The sequence below is a fragment of the Xyrauchen texanus genome, chromosome 30, assembly GCF_025860055.1.
Source record: "Xyrauchen texanus isolate HMW12.3.18 chromosome 30, RBS_HiC_50CHRs, whole genome shotgun sequence".
Taxonomy (NCBI): Eukaryota; Metazoa; Chordata; class Actinopteri; order Cypriniformes; family Catostomidae; genus Xyrauchen; species Xyrauchen texanus.
The window spans coordinates 36,190,581-36,213,724 of record NC_068305.1 but is presented as its reverse complement, the minus strand read 5'-3'; the positions used below and the strand labels follow the sequence as shown (position 1 = coordinate 36,213,724).

Below are 23,144 nucleotides of genomic sequence, written 5' to 3'. Positions count from 1 at the left end.
AGCTATCACATGATGGGTTAATCTCCTCCAGTTTCAGTCTCTTGGCAGGTGGCTCCTCTTATTTCTGTTTATTTCCAGATTTGGCAGTGCCTGCAGCAACCGTCATCCCTGAGAGGAGATAACCTCCACCTCCACTCATGAGTAACACTGGATGAGTCCTACTGGGCAGCACCTGCAACATTCAAACAAATATGCGCAAGTTATCCACAATTCTAAAATCAGTTAGATGATACACAACCCAAACACATGTTAATAATCTTAAATCTAAAGGCTAAATAAATAGGCTCATCAATTTGAAAAGAGAGAAAAGCTTCCCATATTTTTTTTTGTTGATATTAGAAAATCAACCGATAACCAATAACAATCGGTGGCAGATAACCGATTAATCGATCTATAGAATGTTTTGTGTAAACTTTCTTAGTGACAAGCACAGACATAGGTCCTACAAGAGTGAAAAATTAACAAAATCTCAGATGCAGTTTGCTGTTCAACCAAAATCCCAAAACTAAGCAGATGCAAAATACAGCTCCATTACAACCCTCTATACTTAAAGGAATAGTTCACACAAAATTAAAAATTCTCATTTACTCACCCTTATTCCATCCCAGAATGTCAGAGAATATGTCAGCTCTGTAGGTTCATACAAAGCAAATTAATGGATGCCAAAATGTTGAAGTTCCAAAAATCACATAAAGGCAGCATAAAAGTATTTTTTATGACTCCAGTGGTTAAATCCATATTTTGTGAAGCAATATGAAAGGAGTAGGTGAGAAAAAGATCCAAATTTATGACAATTTTTTATATAAATTTTTCTTCCTGTCCAGTAGGCGGAATGTGCATGAAGAACGCAAATCACCAAAAGCACAAGAAAAAGATTGCGAAAGTGAAAGTTAAAGTGGAGGCTGATTGATCAGGGAGGAGAATTTATATTAAAACTGGACTTAAATATTGATCTGTTTCTCACCCACACCTATCAAATAGCTTCTGGAGACATTAATTGAACTACTGGAGTCATATGGATTACTTTTATGCTGACTTGTGTGATTTTTGGAGCTTTAAAATTTTGGCATCCATTAATTTGCTTTGTATGAACTTACAGAGCTGAAATATTCTTCATAAATCTTCATTTGTGTTCTGCAGAAGAAAGAAAGTCATACACACCTGGGATGGCATAAGGGTAAGGAATTTTTATTTTTGGGTGAGCTATTCCTTTAAGTAGACTATTTACCAAATCAAGATTTTTATAGCATATTCACCAGATGAAGGGTTTTGTATATGCTTTACATGTGTATAGTTTAACAGGAATAATGTTTATTATTCACAAGATATAAAGTAGGAGACAATGTATGTGCTGACGGAGCACATTTCCACATAGTCGCACCTCTAGAGGCTGCTGTTTTTACTGTCTGTATAATCCTCCAGCGCCAGCCACAGACAAACACAGAAGAGAAAAAACATCTATCAGCAACCATCTGCATAGATTTTGGCTGATAACCAAAAGTTCCAAAAAGCAACTAAAGCAACCAATTAATCAGAAAAATGGATATATAGGTCTACTTCTGCGCACCTACATTATCCTCAAATACAATGAAAAAAGAAATATGATTCAGAGTAAATTAAATACAGTTAAGTGCTGACCATCATTCGTTTTCTGTGAATTGTTGGCTGCCGAGAACCTGAAACCATTGAAATTCAAGAGACGTTTACAAACCGAATTGAGTTTTTGCAAAAGATAACAATGGGATCACATCATAAATCGTTAAAATATTGTACTAAAGGTCAATATAGTTTGTAAGCAAATTTGTGTTAACTTTTGTGCGATGATGAATTTAGATCTGTGTTGGTTCACCACTTGATAATGTAAAATCGGTTCCTGAAGCAGACCCAGTTGTGTGTAGGATGAAAATAAAGATTCACCTGGTAATGCCTGAGCCAGGAGTCTATCAATATGAGACAGATTGCTCCTCCTTGTTCCCTAAGCTTGGTATAGCTCTCAATCAGAGGCTGCAAAAGAGATAAGACACTAAATATTGTAGAAAGCAGGTTATAAATGACTGAACAAGCTTCAATTGATTGAAATGGAACAAACACATTTTTAAGCAACCCCTGACAAAGCAACCAGTTTTACCTCTCTGTACTGCGAGTGCACTACAAATGGTCGTGAAGGAGCTACAAACTTCAGCAGACCCATTAACAGGGCAGGGGTGGAATCGACTAGCAATCACCAACCTGAAACAAACATACCAAACAGCATTCACAACATTAACCAGCACCAGGGGTTTCCGGTGAATCTCTGGAGAGCTGCATGCAAAACAGCTTCAAGATCAATATGAAATATATGACATGACAAGCCTTGTCAGTTTCAGCATATATCACCATTTACCATAAGGCAAATTCAGCAACATGTTCTCCTGACAAAGAGGGAGCTATATATATATATATTAGGGCTGTCGATTTAACGCGTTAATTCAGTGCGATTAATTTGACTAAAATAACCTGTTAAAAAAATTAACCCAATTAATCGCAATGCCCGCAATGATATGGAAGATTCCTGAGAAATGCAAGTTTGTAGTACCACCTGTTTACTCCAGAGGGCAGTAAGTGAAACTTCAGCTGTGTGGCAATGCGCAGTTTATACAGTGAAGAAAAACACCCTTGAGCAACAGAACAACACAGAGATGTGTTACGTTCTTGAGTTCAAAACACTTGATGGAGCGCAAATCCGAACTAAGGGATCTCAAGATGTGTTCTAAGGATTAAACTATATTTAACTTGACACAGTGACCTACAAATTTTATGTTTATGACGCAACGCACACGAGACGCTACACAAGCATGTCTGACGCAAGTGTAAATTGATGGGTCCTTAAACAAGCCCTCATAATAAATCTCCAACTGATTGACAAATTCACTTGTGAAATGGATTGCTGTGAACTGTGCGCCAATGATTGACTTATGATCAATAATATGGTAGTAAACAATACATTGTATTCTAAAGCCACTTTTTGTATTGTCTTATCAATGATTAACTCTTCTGCTACAAGAATGTAATGCATTTTAATTATCTGAATATTTATATATATATAATTTCTAAAATATTTAAAGATAACTATGTATAATTATATATTGATATAAATATGTATGATCATTATATATTGAGTTGTTATATGAGGGGCTTTCTCAGCAAATATTTGTATATGCGATTAATCACGATTAATTAATCGGGACACCATATAATTAATTTGATTAAAAAAAATTATCGATTGACAGCCCTACTAAATATCAAACCAAGTGGCATTTATTAAAAAACACATAACACACAAGATAACACAAGCACAAATTTCAAGCAAAATGTAGTTTGTTTGGCTTCAAATTATAAAATAAATATATTTAGTATTAGGAGTGGTGGTGGTGTTGTGGGCTAAAGCACATAACTGTAGAGTATGAACGGAAAATCATTAACTCATTAATTCTGAATGCAATGCACACATTCTTGCGAAGGGTCCTAAAACCCCCACACACTGTTACTCTCCCCCCCCCTTAGATGAGAAAGGAATGCCAGATGATGAAATCTATACACCGACACGTTCCTACCATTTAAACCCAGAAATGGTTGATATTAGGAATAAATGAAGACTTATTCCTGTATGCTTGGGTATTTCTGCTGTGGTATCAAACTAATTAAGATTGTTAGTGTGTAGTTAAACTCTGAGGGCTTATATAAAGAGTCTAAGAGTATATATTCATTTTTAAGTGTACCAAATACAAATTTCTTGGTATCAAATTAAACCTTTCGACTCGCCCTTGCTGAATATATATACACTCACCTAAAGGATTATTAGGAACACCTGTTCAATTTCTCATTAATGCAATTATCTAATCAACCAATCACATGGCAGTTTCTTCAATGCATTTAGGGGTGTGGTCCTGGTCAAGACAATCTCCTGAACTCCAAACTGAATGTCAGAATGGGAAAGAAAGGTGATTTAAGCAATTTTGAGCGTGGCATGGTTGTTGGTGCCAGACAGGCCGGTCTGAGTATTTCACAATCTGTTCAGTTACTGGGATTTTCACGCACAACCATTTCTAGGGTTTGCAAAGAATGGTGTGAAAAGGAAAAACATCCAGTATGCGGCAGTCCTGTGGGCTGAAAATGCCTTGTTGATGCTAGAGGTCAGAGGAGAATGGGCCGACTGATTCAAGCTGATAGAAGAGCAACTTTGCCTGAAATAACCACTCGTTACAACCGAGGTATGCAGCAAAGCATTTGTGAAGCCACAACACGCACAACCTTGAGGTGGATGGGCTACAACAGCAGAAGACCCCACCGGGTACCACTCATCTCCACTACAAATAGGAAAAAGAGGCTACAATTTGCAAGAGCTCACCAAAATTGGACAGTTGAAGACTGGAAAAATGTTGCCTGGTCTGATGAGTCTCGATTTCTGTTGACACATTCAGATGGTAGAGTCAGAATTTGGCTTAAACAGAATGAGAACATGGATCCATCATGCCTTGTTACCACTGTGCAGGCTGGTGGTGGTGGTGTAATGGTGTGGGGGATGTTTTCTTGGCACACTTTAGGCCCCTTAGTGCCAATTGGGCATCGTTTAAATGCCACGGCCTACCTGAGCATTGTTTCTGACCATGTCCATCCCTTTATGGCCACCATGTACCCATCCTCTGATGGCTACTTCCAGCAGGATAATGCACCATGTCACAAAGCTCGAATCATTTCAAATTGGTTTCTTGAACATGACAATGAGTTCACTGTACTAAAATGGCCCCCACAGTCACCAGATCTCAACCCAATAGAGCATCTTTGGGATGTGGTGGAACGGGAGCTTCGTGCCCTGGATGTGCATCCCACAAATCTCCATCAACTGCAAGATGCTATCCTATCAATATGGGCCAACATTTCTAAAGACTGCTTTCAGCACCTTGTTGAATCAATGCCACGTAGAATTAAGGTAGTTCTGAAGGCGAAAGGGGGTCAAACACAGTATTAGTATGGTGTTCCTAATAATCCTTTAGGTGAGTGTATATGGTTACATTACAAATGTATTCTGCTATGTTTTACCATCTTTTGAGTGATTCAAACCACATCCGGACCCTGTTGTAAATTAGGCAAATGACGAGCCTTGACAAGACAAAGGGAACCATCTCGCGCCAAAACTGAGGAGCCTCATTGGGTCATTCCTCCCAAAGGAGGCGTGACCTCCCTACCGTAAAAGTCAGGATCTGGTGTGGAATTTCTCTTTTTGTTCTCTTGTTCTCTTGCTCTCTTGTCTCTTGTCCTTACATCTCTCTCTTACACTTCTCTCTTGCTTTCTCTTCTGAACCTCTTCAAGTTTTCTTCAACTTCTCTTCAAACTCTCGTCAGACATGTCTTTTGTTTTATTTGGCGTTTATCTCAGTCTTTTTCTTGTCTTCGGGCAAAGCTCAACACTCTACGTTTTTGGAGCAGTCCGATATCCTCCGGGTGAAAGGACTCTCTCTCAGTTTCAACCGTTACTCCTAAGATGCTTTGAACTTCCCGCGAGCGATCCACGCTCCGGAAGCACCAACAGAAATCCTCCAGCTCACGGACGCAACGAGGACATTCACGCACACATGCAGTCTTGTTCAGCGACACAAAGGTCCATTTTGCAAGTATTATTCCATCTAAATTCAAATGCGTTAAAGTGTGTAATTCCCTTGCTGGCTCTTAAGGTTTAACTGTTGTAACAAGTTTGCTATCCCTGTAATCTCTTTATTTTCCTTACTGTTTTACTTTGTTTGTTCTATGTTAAATGTTTGTTGTTAAATGTGTTCTACGTTTGTTAAGTTTGTGATATATCCTAGTTCCTTGTATTAAACCCAATTATACGCTTGATTGTCTGTGTTTGTTGGTCATAGAGCAAAGCCTCTTTAATGTGCGATCTAAAGCTACAAGCTGATATTATCAAAGTAAGTTAACGTGCTTTGATTAAGTTAGCTTATACTAAGAATAAACCTTCTGGAGAATTGATCAAGAGTATCGAGCAAAGTGGTTTGCTGGACGAACTGGTTGGTTGCGGTACGGTTTAATTCCATTAAGGTGTTCTGAAAACTAATACAGCCTGTCTGCATATGATGTATATTCCTAATTAATTATAATTCGTTGTGTTTAATTATCTATATATATCTGAAGCAGACTTTTGGGCTATATAACCCCTGTTTTGGGGCAATTTAGAATGTATTGTTATCTAGTTCAAACCGTATGATTAATCATTGATTACAATCATTAATATTAATTGTACATTCCCCAAACCTGAACCAAGAAACCCTACATAACTGTTAATCAGAAGGTCACTGGTTCGATCCCCACAGCCACCACCATTGTGTCCTTGAGCAAGGCACTTAACTCCAGGTTGTTCCGGGGGGATTGTCCCTGTAATAAGTGCACTGTAAGTCGCTTTGGATAAAAGCATCTGCCAAATGCATAAATGTAAATGTAAAATGTATTAGGACAATTTCTGGTTATCAACCATTAGTGGAACATGTAGTTTTAGAAAAAAGAGTATAATCTTTCTGTTTCTGATTACCTGTCTAATCTCCCAGTTGACGTTCCATTGTTTTATGTTTTTGAGAACCACCAGGTGGTGACTGGTAGACCAGTTGGCATGACAGTGCGGATCAGCCTGTTGTAGGAAATTCTAAGGATGTCATCTTTCTTGCTTCCTCTGAATCTGTGGCACACAAAACTACGATTTAATATTTGTCAATTCCAGGACTCATAACTGCAAAGAAATGCAAATTGACAAAAGTCATAGTGACGTTCAGCAAAATTACCTGACAATGTAATACTTCATGCCGAATTCTGACAGGGACTGCCACGCTTGGAAGAAAAGCATTTTGGCCTCCATGAGAGAAAGCTGGGAAATGTTGTGATGGGCCTCCCAGATTCGTGTGGTCAGCTGAAATGAGAAGAGAAGGTTCAATAGTTTGGACACAACCACTCATTCTTTATTATAATTTTTTTTTACATTTTAAAAGTCATGAAAACTGTGAAAGGACTCAAATGAAAGTGTGGGAACAACATAGAGACCAAAAAATGTTAAACAAATCCGAACAATCTAATATTATAGCTTCTTCAAAGTAGACACTCTATGTCTAGATTCCAGCTCTGCAAACTCAGGGCATTCTCTCTCAACTTCATGAGTAGGGCTAGGTATTGATGCATATTTCCCGATTAGATTTCGATTCACAAGCTTTTGATTAGATTACGATTCGATATCGATTCATTTCAGTTCTAAAGAAATTCTCTCCCAGGTAATGCTGTTAAAGGAATATTCCAGGTTCAATATAAGTTAAGCTCAATCGACAGAATTTGTGACATATTATTGATTAATAGAACATTTTATTTTGTCTTGTCTCTCCTTTTTTTTTTTTTTTAAATAAAAAAATCAAACATCAAGGATACAGTGAGACACTTACAATGGAAGTGAATGTGGAGGGTTTTAAGGCAGAAATGTGAAGCTTATAAATTTATAAAAGAACTTAAATTCATTCTTTGTTAAAACTAATGTATTATTTGAGCTGTAAAGATGTTTAAATTGTCATTTTTACAGTCAATTTAGGGGTTGTTGACATTACATCATCATGGCAACGAAGTTGTAAAATTGACTATAACTTTACACAGAAAAGGTTAGTAAGCGATTTTATCACACTAAAATTGTGTTTACATGCATATTGTTTAGTATGTCTTGTGGCTATACTTATGAAACTGAGTATTTTAATGCTCACTTTAGTAGAGGGTTGCGCCTAGATCAAAAGATTGATCTTGAAATTTAAGAATCAATATCGAGATCATGCAAACAAAGATTGCAATGCATTGGTAAATCAATATTTTTACCCAGTCCTATTCATTACGCCATTTAAACAGAATTGATGGAGATCCCATTGTGGAGAGCGGGGTGGGCTGAGCGGTGATTGTGTGGAGTAAGGCCAGGTTGGACACCTGCAGTGGATTATCTCACCCAGCTGTGGCTGATTACAGCATTAACGGGTGAGAGATAAAGCCACGACAAAAGCTGCATTTGGGGAGATACACAGGGAGAGAGAGAGAGAGAGAGAGAGAGAGAGAGACTCAATTAAGCTCTTTGTGTTGTGCTGGAAATCCAACAGAGTTTATGTGTAGTGTTGAGCTGAAAAGCCAACAGAGTTTATGTGTAGTGTTGAGCTGAAAAGCCAACAGAGTTTATGTGTAGAGTTGAGCTGAAAAGCCAACAGAGTTTATGTGTAGAGTTGAGCTGAAAAGCCAACAGAGTCTATGTGTAGTGAAGCTGAAGAGCAAACCGTTTGTGTACTGCTGAAAAGCGGCCTTATTGTGTGCGACTGAAATGTGCAGCAATAAATGTTTTGTCAAGCCGGCCCCAGCATCCTCCATTCCATGAACTGTAACACCCATGTATGCTGGACGATTGTTTTCTGCTTTTCTGTCACTATCTGGTCAGACTCATCCATTTCAAATATTCATAAAAAATAATCACACATTGTCTACAAAACTTTTTCAAGCAAAAATTGAGCATTAACCTTTAGATATGAGGTTTTAAAATTATGAGAAACATAAATTCAGCCAAGTGCATCCACATTTTGGACTAGTGGTGTAAATCGATGTATGGTGCCAGCACAGCTCTAATATAACCAACGATGTCATCATGGCACAAAGATAATGAATATTTCCAGCCACAGCTTGTCCATTCTGTGTGGCAGCATACACAAGAGTGGTGCTCCAAATCTGTAATTTCACCTGTTTGGTCTTGTACTACTTTGAGGATCATGAAGAAACAAAGCACTCAGCGTTCATCTCCATGGACTCCACGTCAGGTGTTTCCTGGCCAGGAGGGGGTGCCAGACTCTTCATCTACAGGATTGACTGGATGTTTTTTACCTCTGTGCAGTATGAACTATAGGCAATCGTCTTCCCTTTAGATGCCAAAATGCAGGCAGCTTTCCATTTAGCATACTGTGTTTCCTGTTTGAGGTGACATTTAGGTGTAAGTGGAAAAATGAAAGGCTTTGTTCACACTTTCTTTTTTAAATCTGATCTGTCATTTTTTTGAAGTAAATTAAATCTGATCCATTTGTTCAGATGTGTTGTCAGTGTCCAATATATTGACTGTGGTTGCTACAGCAATGTTGTACACGTTTCTAAAGATCCAATTCTGTGGTTTGGATCAGGTTTTTAAAAATCAGACTTTGTGTGTTTAAAAAGACAAAAAATGCTTAGTTAAATGATCCTGTAATTCAAAAAACGTATTTTGGATATGCAGAGCAGACAGAACTCTTTGTGCTTCCAACTTAAGAGGTTCAAACCAACAAACTCACATTTTCAGAGCATAAACCTCGATCATCCCACTGGCAGTAACAGTTTCAGGCCAAACTTCCTCTCGGTCACATTGAAATCTGAGATGACCTCACATCCTGTACAATTACTGATATACATTAACACTATTAATGATTAGTTTTAATGAAATTAATGAACTTCTCTCTGACTGGCTGCTCACCTCTTAGATGAAGTTGCTCAATTGGTTCCTTATTGGCAGACTCTTTGTTTTTGTAATATAAAATGGTGGTATCCCTAAAAACAAACCAGAACGCCTTATATGGCTATAACGTCAGTTGTACACACATATGTGAAATGATATGTACAGTAATTACTGCATTGGATAATTTGTCTTAATGCAGATTTAGATACCGATGAGAAACAGATCAATATTTAAGTCCTTTTTTACCATAAACATCCATATTTAAAAAGCCCTCCTAAGCGCTCGTCTCTTCAAAGATTTCTTTCATTTTTGGAGAATTTATGGTAAAAAAAGGACTTACATTTTTATCTGTTTCTCACCCACACCTATCATATTGCTTCAGAAGACATGGATTTAACCACTGGAGTTGTATAGATCACTTTTACACTGCCTTTATTTGCTTTTTTGATCTTAAAAGTTTAAGTCACCATTAATTTGCATTGTATGGTCCAACATCTCAAGTATATCTCATCAGAGCTGAGATATACTTAATTTATAATTAAAATTTCTGTTCTTTAGATGAAAGAACGTCATACACATTTGGGATGGTATGAGGGTGAATAAATGATGAGTGAATCTTGGTGCTTCATTTTTGGGTGAACTATTCCTTTAAAAGTCGTTGGTTTGATCTGTAGAGAGACATACACAAGCCTGTTTATGAGTTTTAAACAACATTTAAACGCACCGAAAAAATGTAAGTGTATCTTCCAGGTTTATATAAAAGACCTACACTGAAAATATATCAACTTGCATCCTGTAATTCTCAGGCTGACTGATTCCAGTTATAATAAAATGGAAGCTACAAGATATCCAGATGTCAGCTGAGCCCAAACAGGATGGATTTTAATTGAATTCATGTACCATTGTAAAGCCGACATCTTTAGGATGAATATCAATCGAAAATTAAGTCATCATATCATAAAAATCATAGACACCAGGATCTTATCGGCAGTCCATCCTTCCAGAGTGGATTTTACATTTGAGAGCGCAGCCTCTACTTCATCAATCTCTGGCTCATTGGAATCAGTCAGTGGCTCCATTGTCAAAGTCAATTTACAGATGTGATACTGAAAGAGAAAAAAGTATTTTACCTTAGAAGCGGCAATTTAGATGCATTCCAACAAAATAGGAACAGTGACTCATTTGGTTAATTAATATTTGAATGATTAATGAGACTTGAATCCTAATTTAAGTCTTAATTCAATCATTTAAACAAGGGTCTCAAAGAGTGCCAGTATCACTTAAAGGAGAATTGTGTTTTTACTGCACCACTATCAGTACCAAGTGAAACTGCTAAAATAATTGTTATCTTTAAACAGGTTTCCCAATAATTCCTACCGCACCTCACTGCCATTGGTCAAACAAAAATGTAGTCCCTCCCACAAACACATGCCACTGGATGACCCAGAAGTTGAAGTCTACATTTGAGTTTATATTCCTCATAAAGTCAGCATACGAATGGTTAGTTATAGTTGTCTGTAAAAATTAAAGTGGAATATGATATTTTAACATAAAAAATAAACACTTGACTTTAAGGGACAGTTCACCCAAAAATGAAAATTCTCCTCCCTGACCAGTAGGTGGCGATATGCACAAAAAATACAAATTGGCAAACACAAAAGAAGAAGAATGTGAAAGTAGAGATTGATAGTAAGAAGGACTTTAATATTGATCTGTTTCTTACCCACACTTTTCATTCAGCTTCTGAAGACATGAATTTAACCACTGGAGTCGTACGGATTACTTTTAATATGTGCTTCTAGAGCTTCAAAATTTTTGGTACCCATTCACTTATATTGTGAGAACCTACAGAGCTGAGATATTCTTCTAAAAATCGTAGTTTTTGTTCAGCAGAAGAAAGAAAGTCATAAACATCTGGGATAGCATGAGGTTGAGTAAATGATGAAAAGAATTATCATTTTTGCGTGAACTATTCCTTTAAATATCAAATACTATTTAAAATAGATTGATTTTATTGGAAAATTGTCATCAATGAATAATTAATTAAGTACATTACAAACATTCTTTTATAGTACCCTCAAAAAACACATTGTAGGTTTCAGTGTCTGGTAGTTAAACAACTCGATGCAGGAGTTTCACCTAATAATTGTAGCAGTAAATAATGTGCACATTTAATGAGAAAACAACTGTGGGGACAATCCCATAATCTAAATAATGCATAATTATGTCCTCTCAGTTTGTGAAATCCTAATCTTGTCTACTCCCTCTCCATGGATTTTTCCCTCTTTTTGTTCAGACATGTATCCCTTCATCCAGCACATCAAACAGGTTTTCCCTGCTGAATGAACAGCAGCACTGTACATCAGCTTTCCTATCTCACAATGCCGATTATAGAGAAATATTACTGACAAATTACTGTCTATGTCATGATTATCTGATAAGGTATAATTTGTACATAAACACTCGTGTCAGGTTCTTACTTGGTTCAGTTTGGTTTTATTAGCATTGTGTTTATCCAAACTTTCTGCACTAAACTGTGTATTTTAACTCTCTTCTGTGTGAGGTGTGGATTGTGACATCTCATAGCTTCAGGCAAAAATTACAGCACCTTAGAATTCACCGCAATTCAAAACCATCTGAGAAACATCATGACACTAAACGCTACAGTAATCATTAAAGCAATGAATGTCTGGATACATTTTATTGACATTTGTAGCTCTGAAATAAACTAATGAACAGAAAAACATGGAATAATTACAGTTGAGTACAGCATTTGTTCTGTCCCGGGGAAGCAAACATGAGCATTTCTTCTTCAGTGTAGTCTATTTCCTCCAGCAAAATATCCCAGCGAGCCTGTTTATACAACTGAGTGATTCTTACTGCATCATACTACGAGAAAAGTGCGACAGAGACCCCCCCCAACACACACACACACACAGGCCCATCAATCATCATAACCAGTCAATGTTTACAGAGCTTTAACAATTATAAGTTACAAATTAAAATCCAAATATTTGTAACTTTGGTTTAAGTCAAAGAAGCAGTGGTATTTAAATCGCAGCAGAAGTCTGTCGTTTTCCAGTACACCTTGTTCCATCATCGATTGAGAAAAGTCCAGCCACCTGAAAGACAACATTTCAGTTATAACTAAAGATAGACCAATATAACGGGCTGGCCAATAAACAGGCCGATTTTTTGACCAGGGATGCATTTCCCAAAAGTACCGTTAGCCAACTGTGGTCCCAAGTTCCATCATTACATTATAGTTGAACGATTTGGTGTTTTCTAAAAATACAATTCCAATTAACATTCGCAAACAGCATCTTACAGCTTTCCACAAGCTGTTAGAAACAAAGCCCTTGTTAGTTTTCTGTGTGGACCTCATTTGACCACTGAGGCTTCTATATCTTTCATTCTATATATCTTTCATTCTGTCAAAACTTTGACCATGTTAACATGCACTTAAGAAAACCGCTTATTCCTGGGTTTTCCAGAAAATGGTGTTCTGAAATGTCTTTTATCACAAATGTAGCATTCCTTACACCGTTTATGGGTTTAAAGGTTGTTTAAACGTTTTATTGGGGAACACAGCTTATGTCAATCTTATAAGTTTTTGAAGAGTGTGCATGTGCTCAAGGGCCAGGCCAATAAACAGACTGCTATATCGGCCAGGCCAATATACAGACCGATATATCAGCCAGGCTAATAAACAGACTGATAAATTGGCCAGGGCAATAAAAAGGCCAATTGTGGCAGACAATCCTTTTGTTCATTGGGAAAAGAGGAAGTAGTAGCTGGATTAACAACAAAAAAAGACTTTAATTCAACATAAAACACTAAACTGAAACATAACAAAAGCTACTGCTATGCACGTCTCTCTCTCTCTCCGGCATCCCCAGCTCCTCCTTTTATCTCTCTCCCACTGATTGGGAAACTCAGTGCCAGGCATGAATCCTCTCGGCCTGGCCATGCCCTCCTCCTCAACACATACCCCCACTGCCCAATTCAGTCTAGGAAAACTCTGGCCTGACTTACTCCACCCCTCCCTTCCTGAAGGGGATAAGTTGCCCCTTCGACCATTCCGTCGCCAGCTGCTCTTCCCTGCCTCCTGGATAGAACATGTGGAGGTGAGAGTGAAAGAGAGCGGGAGAGACAGAGAGAGAGGGAGAGACAGAGAGAGAGAGAGACAGAAAAGAAAACAAAAACTCTGGTTCCCAACCACGTCGCCATTCGGTCCTCAGCCAGCTGTCCAGCGATCCTCCACGACGCCGGGCGATGGCACTGGCTTCTGCCTCCTGGCGACCGGCAATGGCTCCTCCATCCTCTGGCGGATGGCAGCGGTTCCTCTGCCTCCCGGTGGTCAGCAGTGGGTCTTCCATCCCCTGGCAGACGGCAACAGCTCCTCTGCTTCCTGGCAGATGGCAGCCATTCCTCCACCTCCTGGCAGCGGCAACTCCATCCCCTGGCGGACAGCAACAGCTTCTCCGCTTCCTGTCAGATGGTAGCTTCTCCTTTGTCTCCTGGCGGACCACTCCAGTACATCGAACCACTCCACTCCTCGGCATAGCAATCCTCAATCAGCGGCGAGGGCTCTCTGATGGTGCGTCTTCCTACAGTCCCGGGTTTCGGTGCCAGTGTAGCAGACAAGCCTCTCGTTCATCGGGAAAGGAGGAAGCAGGAACCGGATTAACAAACAAAAAGACTTTAATTCAACATAAAATCCTGGACTGAAACAAAACAAAGCGCACACACAAAACACTGCTGTGTGCGTCTCTCTCTCTGGTGTCCCCGGCTCCTCCTTTTATCTTTCTCCCACTAATTGGGAAACTCAGCATGAATGCTCTCGCCAATAAACAGACTGATACCGACATTGGCAAGGCAGATAAATATCAGCCAGACTAATAAAGAGACCGATAAATCGTCCAGGCCAGAAAACAGACCAATACATGCCGGTAATAAGAACGATATACCAGCATGGCCCATAAACAGGCCAATATATTGCCATGGCCAATAAACAGGCCGATATATCAGCCAGGTCAATAAATAGACCGATACATTGGCCAGACTAATAAACAGGCCGACATATCGGCCAGGCCAGTAAACAGACTGATATTCCAGCATTTTTACATTATTGCCAATGGACAATTTGGCCATTTAATAGAAACTCTCCATTGTGTCTGTTCCAAAATCCACCAACATCCTTGTCAATGGATAATGCACAATTTCAATTTTTTTATATTTGAGCAAATTTCAAGAAAATATAAAAAATGTTTCTTTAATTAAAATGTACATGTACACATCTCAGTTGCTTTAATTCAATTGTAGTAGCTTATACCACCTATACTGTATATAAACATTAGATTGGCCATCAGCCACACTTTTCTATAGATACCGTTTCATAACCATAATGGCATGACAAACCCATATATGTATCTACTGTATATTTTTAGAGCAGGTTTTATTTCATACATTGGCTTTGTTTACTTACATCTGTGTGGATTTTACCACATGTATCTACTGTTTCTCAGAACTTCGTAGACTTCACTGCCCAGTGCATTACAGTAAATGACTCTCTGATGGTAAAAGCTGTGTATTCCTCTCACCCTGCATTAATGGCTGCTTTGTCCTCGAAAGTAAGAGGTTTGTATAGTTTGGCCAGTTCCTCTGGTGGCAGGTTTGGCTGGCTGGCCGTCAGGGGATTCTCTCCAAACCACAGACTGGTGGCAGATGCTGGTGACAAGCCGTATGGGTCATAGGTCGGGTCAGGGTTTTACTGTACAGACTAATGGCTCCTGTAAAATTTATAAATATTTAATACTTCCATGTTTATTCAAACAAAACTAATTATTCAGACATCAATCAATTAATAATTCTGAATTTGTAGCAATCTACAGAATCTACAAAAAAATTGTAATTATTATTTTTATTAGAAAAAATAAACAGTATCGTCACTATCACCTGCAAAAAACAAACAACGTATACATTCCTCCTGCCGTGCCACTGTCCATGTTTACTCACTTATCAATGGCTGATTCTGTGCCCTTGTCTTTTTTCTTTTTCTTCTTTGGTTCATCGGAAAAGATACATAGATAAGTAAAAAAGGTACTTAAGTGCTGCCCAAATCTAAATCTAATTATGTGCCGAAAGAAATTATGGGAATAAAAAATGACATTGTTTAAAACATTAGCAATAATGTAATAGATTTTTTACACTTTACATTTTGGTTCATGGCTACATATTTACATTTTTTGAAAGTTTACAAACCTAGTTCTAGTTAGTTTTCAAAAGTTTCAAAGTTTGATTTTATTCTTTATGAGTGCCTGTAGTAGTGGATCTGATTTCTTAATAAGGATTTTGCATCAAAGTATCTACAAGCAAACTAAGAAATCTGTGTCAGAATTGCATTTAATAATTTTAGACATTGTTTCCAATATTCGTCATATATTTTGCATGTTTGTGTTTAATGTTATAAACAGCAGAGTGAGCAGACACAAAATTATATATAATACATAAGAAAAATTATAGATTTCTTTTCAGCAGTGTTGTGCTTTTTTACTGAGTGCTTTGCAGATCTCAGCCACAGCTTTAAAGACCACAGCCGAGAAGCTAACAGAGTTTGATGGTTGTAAAGGGAACAATGGAAAGGAGGCGAGAACCGGCTTGACAATATAAATAATATTTTTATGTTAAACGGAAACCAAAAGACACAAACACGCACATAGGACAGACAGCTGACCTTAAATGTTCTCTCTCTGTCGCACCACCATCCGCAGTCGGCCTTTATCCCTCTCTGAGGCTTGATTAGCCTGATAAGGGACCGGATGTGTAAAATCACGACCCAGCCCCGCCCTCCGCCCTGTCACAATTGGCTTAAAGTTGGGCAGCTGCAGACAGAGGGGTTTGTGTTGTGGAGTGTAGCGCAGGTTAGCGTCTGCCTGAACTCCATATGTATCCAGTGTCCAGTGAGTCTTCAGAAGCCAGCAGCTTTTCTGCTCCCACCAGATGGCGGGATAGGACCAGTCCTGAGGAGCCTCTGACACACAACACTTCATAAGGTGAATATATTAGTCTGAGACAGAGCTCTGATGTCATCAATCTCACTAATAACATCACACATCCATTAACATCACATTTACACATTTTTACACAGCTTTGTTAGTTCATCCGAAAATTCTCTCATCATTTACTCACCCTCATGCCATCCCAGATGTATACAACTTTCTTTTTTCTGCTGAACACAAAAGATTTTTCAAAACATAAATAACGCATATTTCAGCTCCGTAATAACTCATAATTCAAGTGAATGGGTACCAACATTTTGAAGCTCTAAAAGCACATAAAGGCATAAAAGTAATCCATAACACTCCAGTGGTTAAATCCATGTCTTCAGAAGCGATATGATATGTGTGGGTGAGAAAGTGTTTTTTACAATAAATCTCCACTTTCACTTTCTTCTTCTTTTTTTTTTTTTTTGTCGATTTGCATTCTTCATGCATATCACCACCTACTGGGCAGGGAGAAGCGGTTATAGGAAAAAATGACTAAAAAATGTATCTGTTTCTCACCCACACCTATTGTATTGCTTCTAAAGACATTACTTTAACTACTGGAGTCGTATTGATAAATTGTTATGCTGCCATTATGTGCTTTTTGGAGCTTCGAACTTCTGGTCACCATTCACTTGCACTGTATGGACCTACAGAGCTGCAATATTCATCTAAAAATCTTAATTTGTGTTCAGCAGAAGAAAGAAAGTCATACATATTTAGGATGACTTTCAATTTTTGGGTGAACTAATCCTTTAATCACTGGTCCAATATAATAATAAAAATAAATCTAGTAGAATATCATACATTTTATAGATCTTTTTATCTAATAAATACACTTTTAGGTTTATGATGAGAGCTTTTAAGTGTAGTTAAACTGCAACCACACTATTACACCAGGCTTAGTCAGTTCAAACCAGTCACTGTTGACTAGTACAAACAGAAGACAGAGGAAATAAGTGAATTTTTTATGACAGCATAACATCTCCATGTAAACCTTGATGATTCCATTTTTACTCACATTTCCTTCAACATCTGACTTTAATACGACTAATCCCGTAATCACTGTCTTCAGAAATTCTGGGGTGCCCCTACTGTAACACACCTATTATTTACTTTTTTCTAAACACATTGTGCTCAACTGAATTCTGAAAGTGGGTAATAATTAGTAAGTGGGTTAACTGATGTGTCAAATAGAGGAAACCAGGATGTTTTGCTATTTCTCTTCTCTCTGGCTGACACAGTCACACAGTGAACTTCAGACCCTTTTGGCAAACAAAACCTGAGTCAAAAAAACAATAGCACAGAGCCCGAAGGTATACATAAGCTTTGCACTGCAGGGCAAGCATGGGTGTACCTGTGTATTTTAGGAGTCAACACTGAGCTGCATTACACAGAACCACACTGGACGAACAGAATGTGGGACTTTTAGCTTTTTTTTGTGCTTTGTTTTGTTCTTTATTCGTTCTTTACAGGGGTTTCCCCATAACCTCGGACAACTGTATACATTTTTCTGCCCACCTGAACTTATAAAACCAGAGAAAACTTTTTAAAGTTGCAATTGCTCACAAGACTTGCATGTGAGAGCCTCAGCCAATGGCATTGGTCACATTTACATTTACATTTATAAATTTGGCAGATGCTTTTATCCAAAGCGACTTACAGTGCACTTATTACAGGGACAATCCCCCCGGAGCAACCTGGAGTTAAGTGCCTTGCTCAAGGACACAATGGTGGTGGCTGTGGGGATCGAACCAGCAACCTTCTGATTACCAGATTACCAGTTATGTGCTTTAGACCACTACACCACCACCACTCCACTGGTCATAATCACTGACATCAAAGCTGTCATAACGCTTCTTGAGATGGCAATTTTTAATGCTTAAATGAGTGCGGGTCGGGATTTCCGTGTTATGGTTGATGGGACCGATGAAGACTAAATTTAGATCTGTTACTCACACAAAGTCACAACACAGCCTCAGAAGATCTGAAAAACAGCGAACAAATAAAGGATAACTTTTATGATCATTTTATGGTGCTTTCCTCATTATTTGAGCAGCAGATTGGACATTCTGAAAACTTCCTTTGTGTCCCACAGCAATCAAAATAAAAATTTAACTAAAAATTTTAATTATCATGCAACGAGTAAATTAATACAGAATATTCAATTCATTTCATTTTAAAATGTAGCTTTGGGCAAAGTATTGAAATTCTCCAAAAACGAGTTGAACACTGGATTAGAGTGATTATTAAAATACGGACCATGAGCAATGTGTTGAGGGTGCAGGCAAAAAGTCACTATAATGATATACCTTTATGAGGGCATGTTTAATAAAACACAATCCTTGTTTGGAATGGTTACTTTGTGTTTATGATATGATTTGAAAATTACTCACTAATCTTCTCCACGAGTTTGAACATGAGTCCTCCAATGTGGAGATCCCCTTAATTTAAACCTCATACCCTCATCTCCCTCCTGTTGGTCCACCTGATGGAGAGATCCCAGGATTTGTGTCAGTTGTCTCTGGCAGTGACCATGATTATGCCTGAAATCAGAAACACAAACAGCTTGTGAGGACCAAAACACTGTGTCTGCATTAAACATACTTATTCACGAGTCTATACAGTTGTGATTGGTATTTTCGGCATGCAGGAAAAGATTCATTCTGAAAAAGGCATCCATAATAATACATCGTCAATCGAAAACATTTGTGGCATAAAATTTATTCTGACTCATTAGTCCATTTCTTTAAAAAAAGCTAAATTCGAGGTTACAGTGAGGCACTTAAAAAGGAAGTGAATGGAGTCAATGAAGGTGAATGTGGTCAATATTTGGAGGGTTTGAAGGCAGAAATGTAAACCTTATACTTTTATAAAAGCACTTAAATTAATTCTTCTGCTAAACCTTGTGTATTATTTGAGCTGTAAAGTTGTTTAAATCATTTTAGGGTTTGTTGACATTACATCGTCATGGTAACGAAGTTGTAAAATTGGCTATAACTTTACAAAGAAAGGGTTTGTAAGTGATTTTATCACACTAAAAAATTGGTCCCATTCACTTCCATTGTAAGTGCCTCACTGGAACCAAGATTTAGTCAAAATACATTTTCAGTTAATCAATGTTATGCCACAAATGCTGTCAATTAAGCATAACTTACTTAAGCATAACTATGTTGAAGTTTAAAGGTGACACTGAGGCAAAAACTGAGTGTTTCAGACAGAGGGCCAGAGACTGGGTGGAAAATGTACATATATTATTAAACAATGACTGTTTTGGTCAAAACACTTCACTGCAATTATCAGTGGACCTTGGGGAAGATAATAAAATTATTTAAAAAAATGTATTAATTAATGCAATTAACCAGGGTGTTACTACAGTTTTATAGTGATAATATAGTAACCATGTTTAATTTTGTGGTTACTATGAATTCAAACAAGTAGAACCTAATGCTCTTGCTAGTAAGTAAATATTATTTATGATTGTCTGTTGTCTTAATGTGTCCTCAAGTCTCAATCTCTAAAGTGGAAAACCTTTAAATTTGTATTCAACAATTTGAGAAAATATCACTAGTACACAAAATAAGTATATTTTACTAAACTTTTTAAAGTTATTTTAAGTGCCATCACATTAGATTTGTTACAGAACGTTACAGAACACTGGAATCACTGTTAACTTTCATTGAATGGAAAAGAGCAGCTCGGACATTCTGAAAAAAATCTCCCTTTGTGTCCATTTGGTGAATATGGTTTTTAATTATGACATGTCCTGAGAGCACACTCACCAGAGTGAGTGACAGACAGAGAAACAGAGGTTCAGGGTGGAGGAGGGACATGATTAAAGAACAACAGACACATCAGCTTAAAATTCCTGACAAGCAGAGGCAAGACCAGAGGCAGTAAAAACCAGAAGAAACAACAGTATGATTCACACAAACCCACCATGCTGTTGTCTGTTTGGCTTGAACATCATCAAACAAGAAAGTCTGGGTCTAATAGATTTTGTTACTTTATTGTGACATGCTTTGATCTGGGACCTTTAGGTGTTGTTGGATGTACGTACAGTCTCTTACTTCCAATGCATAACTGGTCAAATCTTTGCATGACACTTTCGCCACTGAATTCTCTAAATGAGCATTTAAAAATAATGTTGCACAAATTTTTGTAAAAAGTGTGGGGGAGGGAGATAGGTTTGGCTTTAGATTAGAGATAACAGACACTCTGAACTAACAAGACAAACTGTTTATACATTCCCAGGTCAAACCTGCAAGGTGAGCAGGTTAACATATCCGCAGGGCATAGAAAAAATTATTTACACATCCCTGATGTAAGAAACGGATACTTTAACTGAATTCAGATCTACACAAGACAGTGGCAAATCACGAGATAATGTCACCAGTCATTGTTTTGCATTGTATGCAGAGCATAAGCAAAAACAGATATGATTATAAGCTAAATAAATGAATAATATCTATAAATATTTAGCTGTACTATCTGTATTTTATTGAACCTAAGGAAAGTATGATTCACATCAGGTAGAAAATACAATAAAACAACACTTGGATGACTTACTTTTAAAGGAAGAAATGCACTGAACAGGGTAAATACATTATTTACCATTAGGAAACTAAATGAACATTAAACAATTAACGTTTAATCAAATAAATAACTGTTAAAATAAATTATTCAACTCACCTTACAGTGTTCCCAAAGTCTTTCCTTAGGAAAATGAAACAGATCCTCTGTCCAGGTGTGGAGCTGGAAGAAATCCCGCCCATTTTACGACAATTACGAATCCTACTATGACGAAATGTTTTCTCGTGAATAACAGTTCTCTCTAACTCTCCAATCGCGAATGTTTGAGTCGTGAATATTAATTAGATGCTAATGACTTTGCGTTGTTACATTCCAATGAGGAGGGCTTGGGTTATGAACATTAAGAACAGAGCCTTCGCCATAATTGTCGTAAAATCACGTACAGTCTGTACAGTCAGGTAGGCCCCGTAACGGAAATGATTAACTAGAACTCACCAGGTTGTAATTGTTGCTCAAGCTATAAAGATATATATACATATATGTATATATATATATATCTATATAGATATATAGATATATATATACGATGACAAGTTAACCCTAATCAATAAAAAAAATCCCCACAGAAACGTTTCAAAGACTTTTTAGAAGCTGTTTTTCTCCAGTTAAAACAGTAGGTGGTGCTGTACAGCTGGTGTTATGTTAGAGTTTAGCCACAATTTCAGCTAAAGACTTGACCAAAATACAAAATATCAAGGCTCAGTCTAAAGTCCCTAAATATGCATCTTACATTTATTGTAATCCAAACCATACCCATAGTATATGATATTGTGTTTTTCCTTTGAAAACATAAAACATAGCACAAGCACAACTTTAACACCTGTGTTTGGATTCTTACAGCAACACCAGAGAGAAATGCCATCATAAAGAGAAAGACAGTATTACATCGGTAACCCTTTTCCTGAACTTAAAGCTAGAGTATGCAGTTTATACCAGAAGCATTTTTTGTTATACTGGTTGAAAGTCTCTTTGCATCCTGGCAGCCATCAATTAATCAAGTGCTCTGATACTAAAAAACATTATCTGTGGCAGTCACAAGCCTGTAAAAGGGCCGTCCAATCATGTCATTCGGCCAGAATGCAATGATTGAATGGCCTACCTGCCTGTCTAACTACGTGGCTGCCTACCTCCATGCCAGGGCTGGACTGGGAAGAGAAATTGGCCTGGGATTTTACATGGCAACTGGCCCAATTGTTGGGGTGGGGGGTGTTCGCTGTCCTTTTCTGCATATCGTGGTGCAGTTTTGTGGTCCGGTCTGCATAATGTGGCAGCTCTTTGCTTATCGCGGCCCATTCGGCACATTTCACGGAGGAACCACCGGCCCGCTCAGTTCTCCCGATGGCCATTCTGCCCCTGATCGTCCCAAAAGTGTGTCTGCCCACCGGGAAAATACCCGGTATGTCAGATTACCAGTCCAGCCCTGCTCCGCGCACTTTGCCCGTGAACTCAATGGCGTGAGTTAGGGTCGGGACAATTTGACTGTTTGAACAACTGCAGGCAAGGGGCATATTCAGAAGCTGTTTTAAAAACAGCGTTTATTTTTGCAATTCCGTTCGGTGGTGCAAGTGTCGCAGAAATTACATACTCCAGCTATACAGGAATATTCCAGGTTCAATACAAGTTAAGCTCAACCGACATCATTTGTGGCATAATGTTGATTACCACAAAAATTTATTTTGACTCGATCCTTTCTTTTATTTTGAAAAGGCAAAAATCGAATTTACACTGAGGCACTTAAAATGGAAATGAATGGGGACATTTTTTGGAGGGTTTAAAGGCAGAAAAGCTTATAATTTTATAAAAGCACTTATTTGAATTATTCTGTTAAAAATTGTGTATTATTTGAGCTGTAGAGTTGTTAAAATTGTTGTTTTAGGGTTTAAGACATTACGTCATCATGGTAACGAAGTTGTAAAATTGGATATACTTTTATACAGAAAAGGTTAATAAGAACTTCATCACACTAAAATCATGTTAACATCCATTTTGTTTAC

At 37.8% G+C, this 23,144-nt stretch overlaps 1 protein-coding gene and 1 pseudogene across 1 annotated transcript; both read right to left on the bottom strand.

Annotated features, from left to right (window-relative positions):
• Positions 1–58: 58 nt before the first annotated feature.
• LOC127624216 (tRNA (adenine(58)-N(1))-methyltransferase non-catalytic subunit TRM6-like) lies at positions 59–6,413 on the bottom strand. The gene is made up of 4 exons (XM_052098933.1): positions 6,316–6,413; positions 2,129–2,229; positions 1,918–2,004; positions 59–172 (listed from the first exon to the last, which is right to left on the bottom strand). The coding sequence occupies exons 2-4, from the start codon at positions 2,189–2,191 to the stop codon at positions 59–61; spliced, it is 264 nt and encodes an 87-aa protein (XP_051954893.1). The 5' UTR covers positions 2,192–2,229; positions 6,316–6,413.
• On the bottom strand, positions 2,215–21,332 carry LOC127623950 (fermitin family homolog 1-like; annotated as a pseudogene).
• Positions 21,333–23,144: the final 1,812 nt, after the last annotated feature.

What these genes read in the sequence shown, in the direction of transcription:
- LOC127624216 (XM_052098933.1), bottom strand. Translation starts at nt 2,191, where the DNA reads ATGGGTCTGCTGAAGTTTGTAGCTCCTTCACGACCATTTGTAGTGCAC. An exon ending in TGCACTCGCAGTACAGAGAG is followed by an intron (nt 2,005 to 2,128) that starts GTAAAACTGGTT and finishes TCTCTTTTGCAG; the next exon opens with CCTCTGATTGAGAGCTATAC. An exon ending in CCTGGCTCAGGCATTACCAG is followed by an intron (nt 173 to 1,917) that starts GTGAATCTTTAT and finishes TGAATGTTGCAG; the next exon opens with GTGCTGCCCAGTAGGACTCA.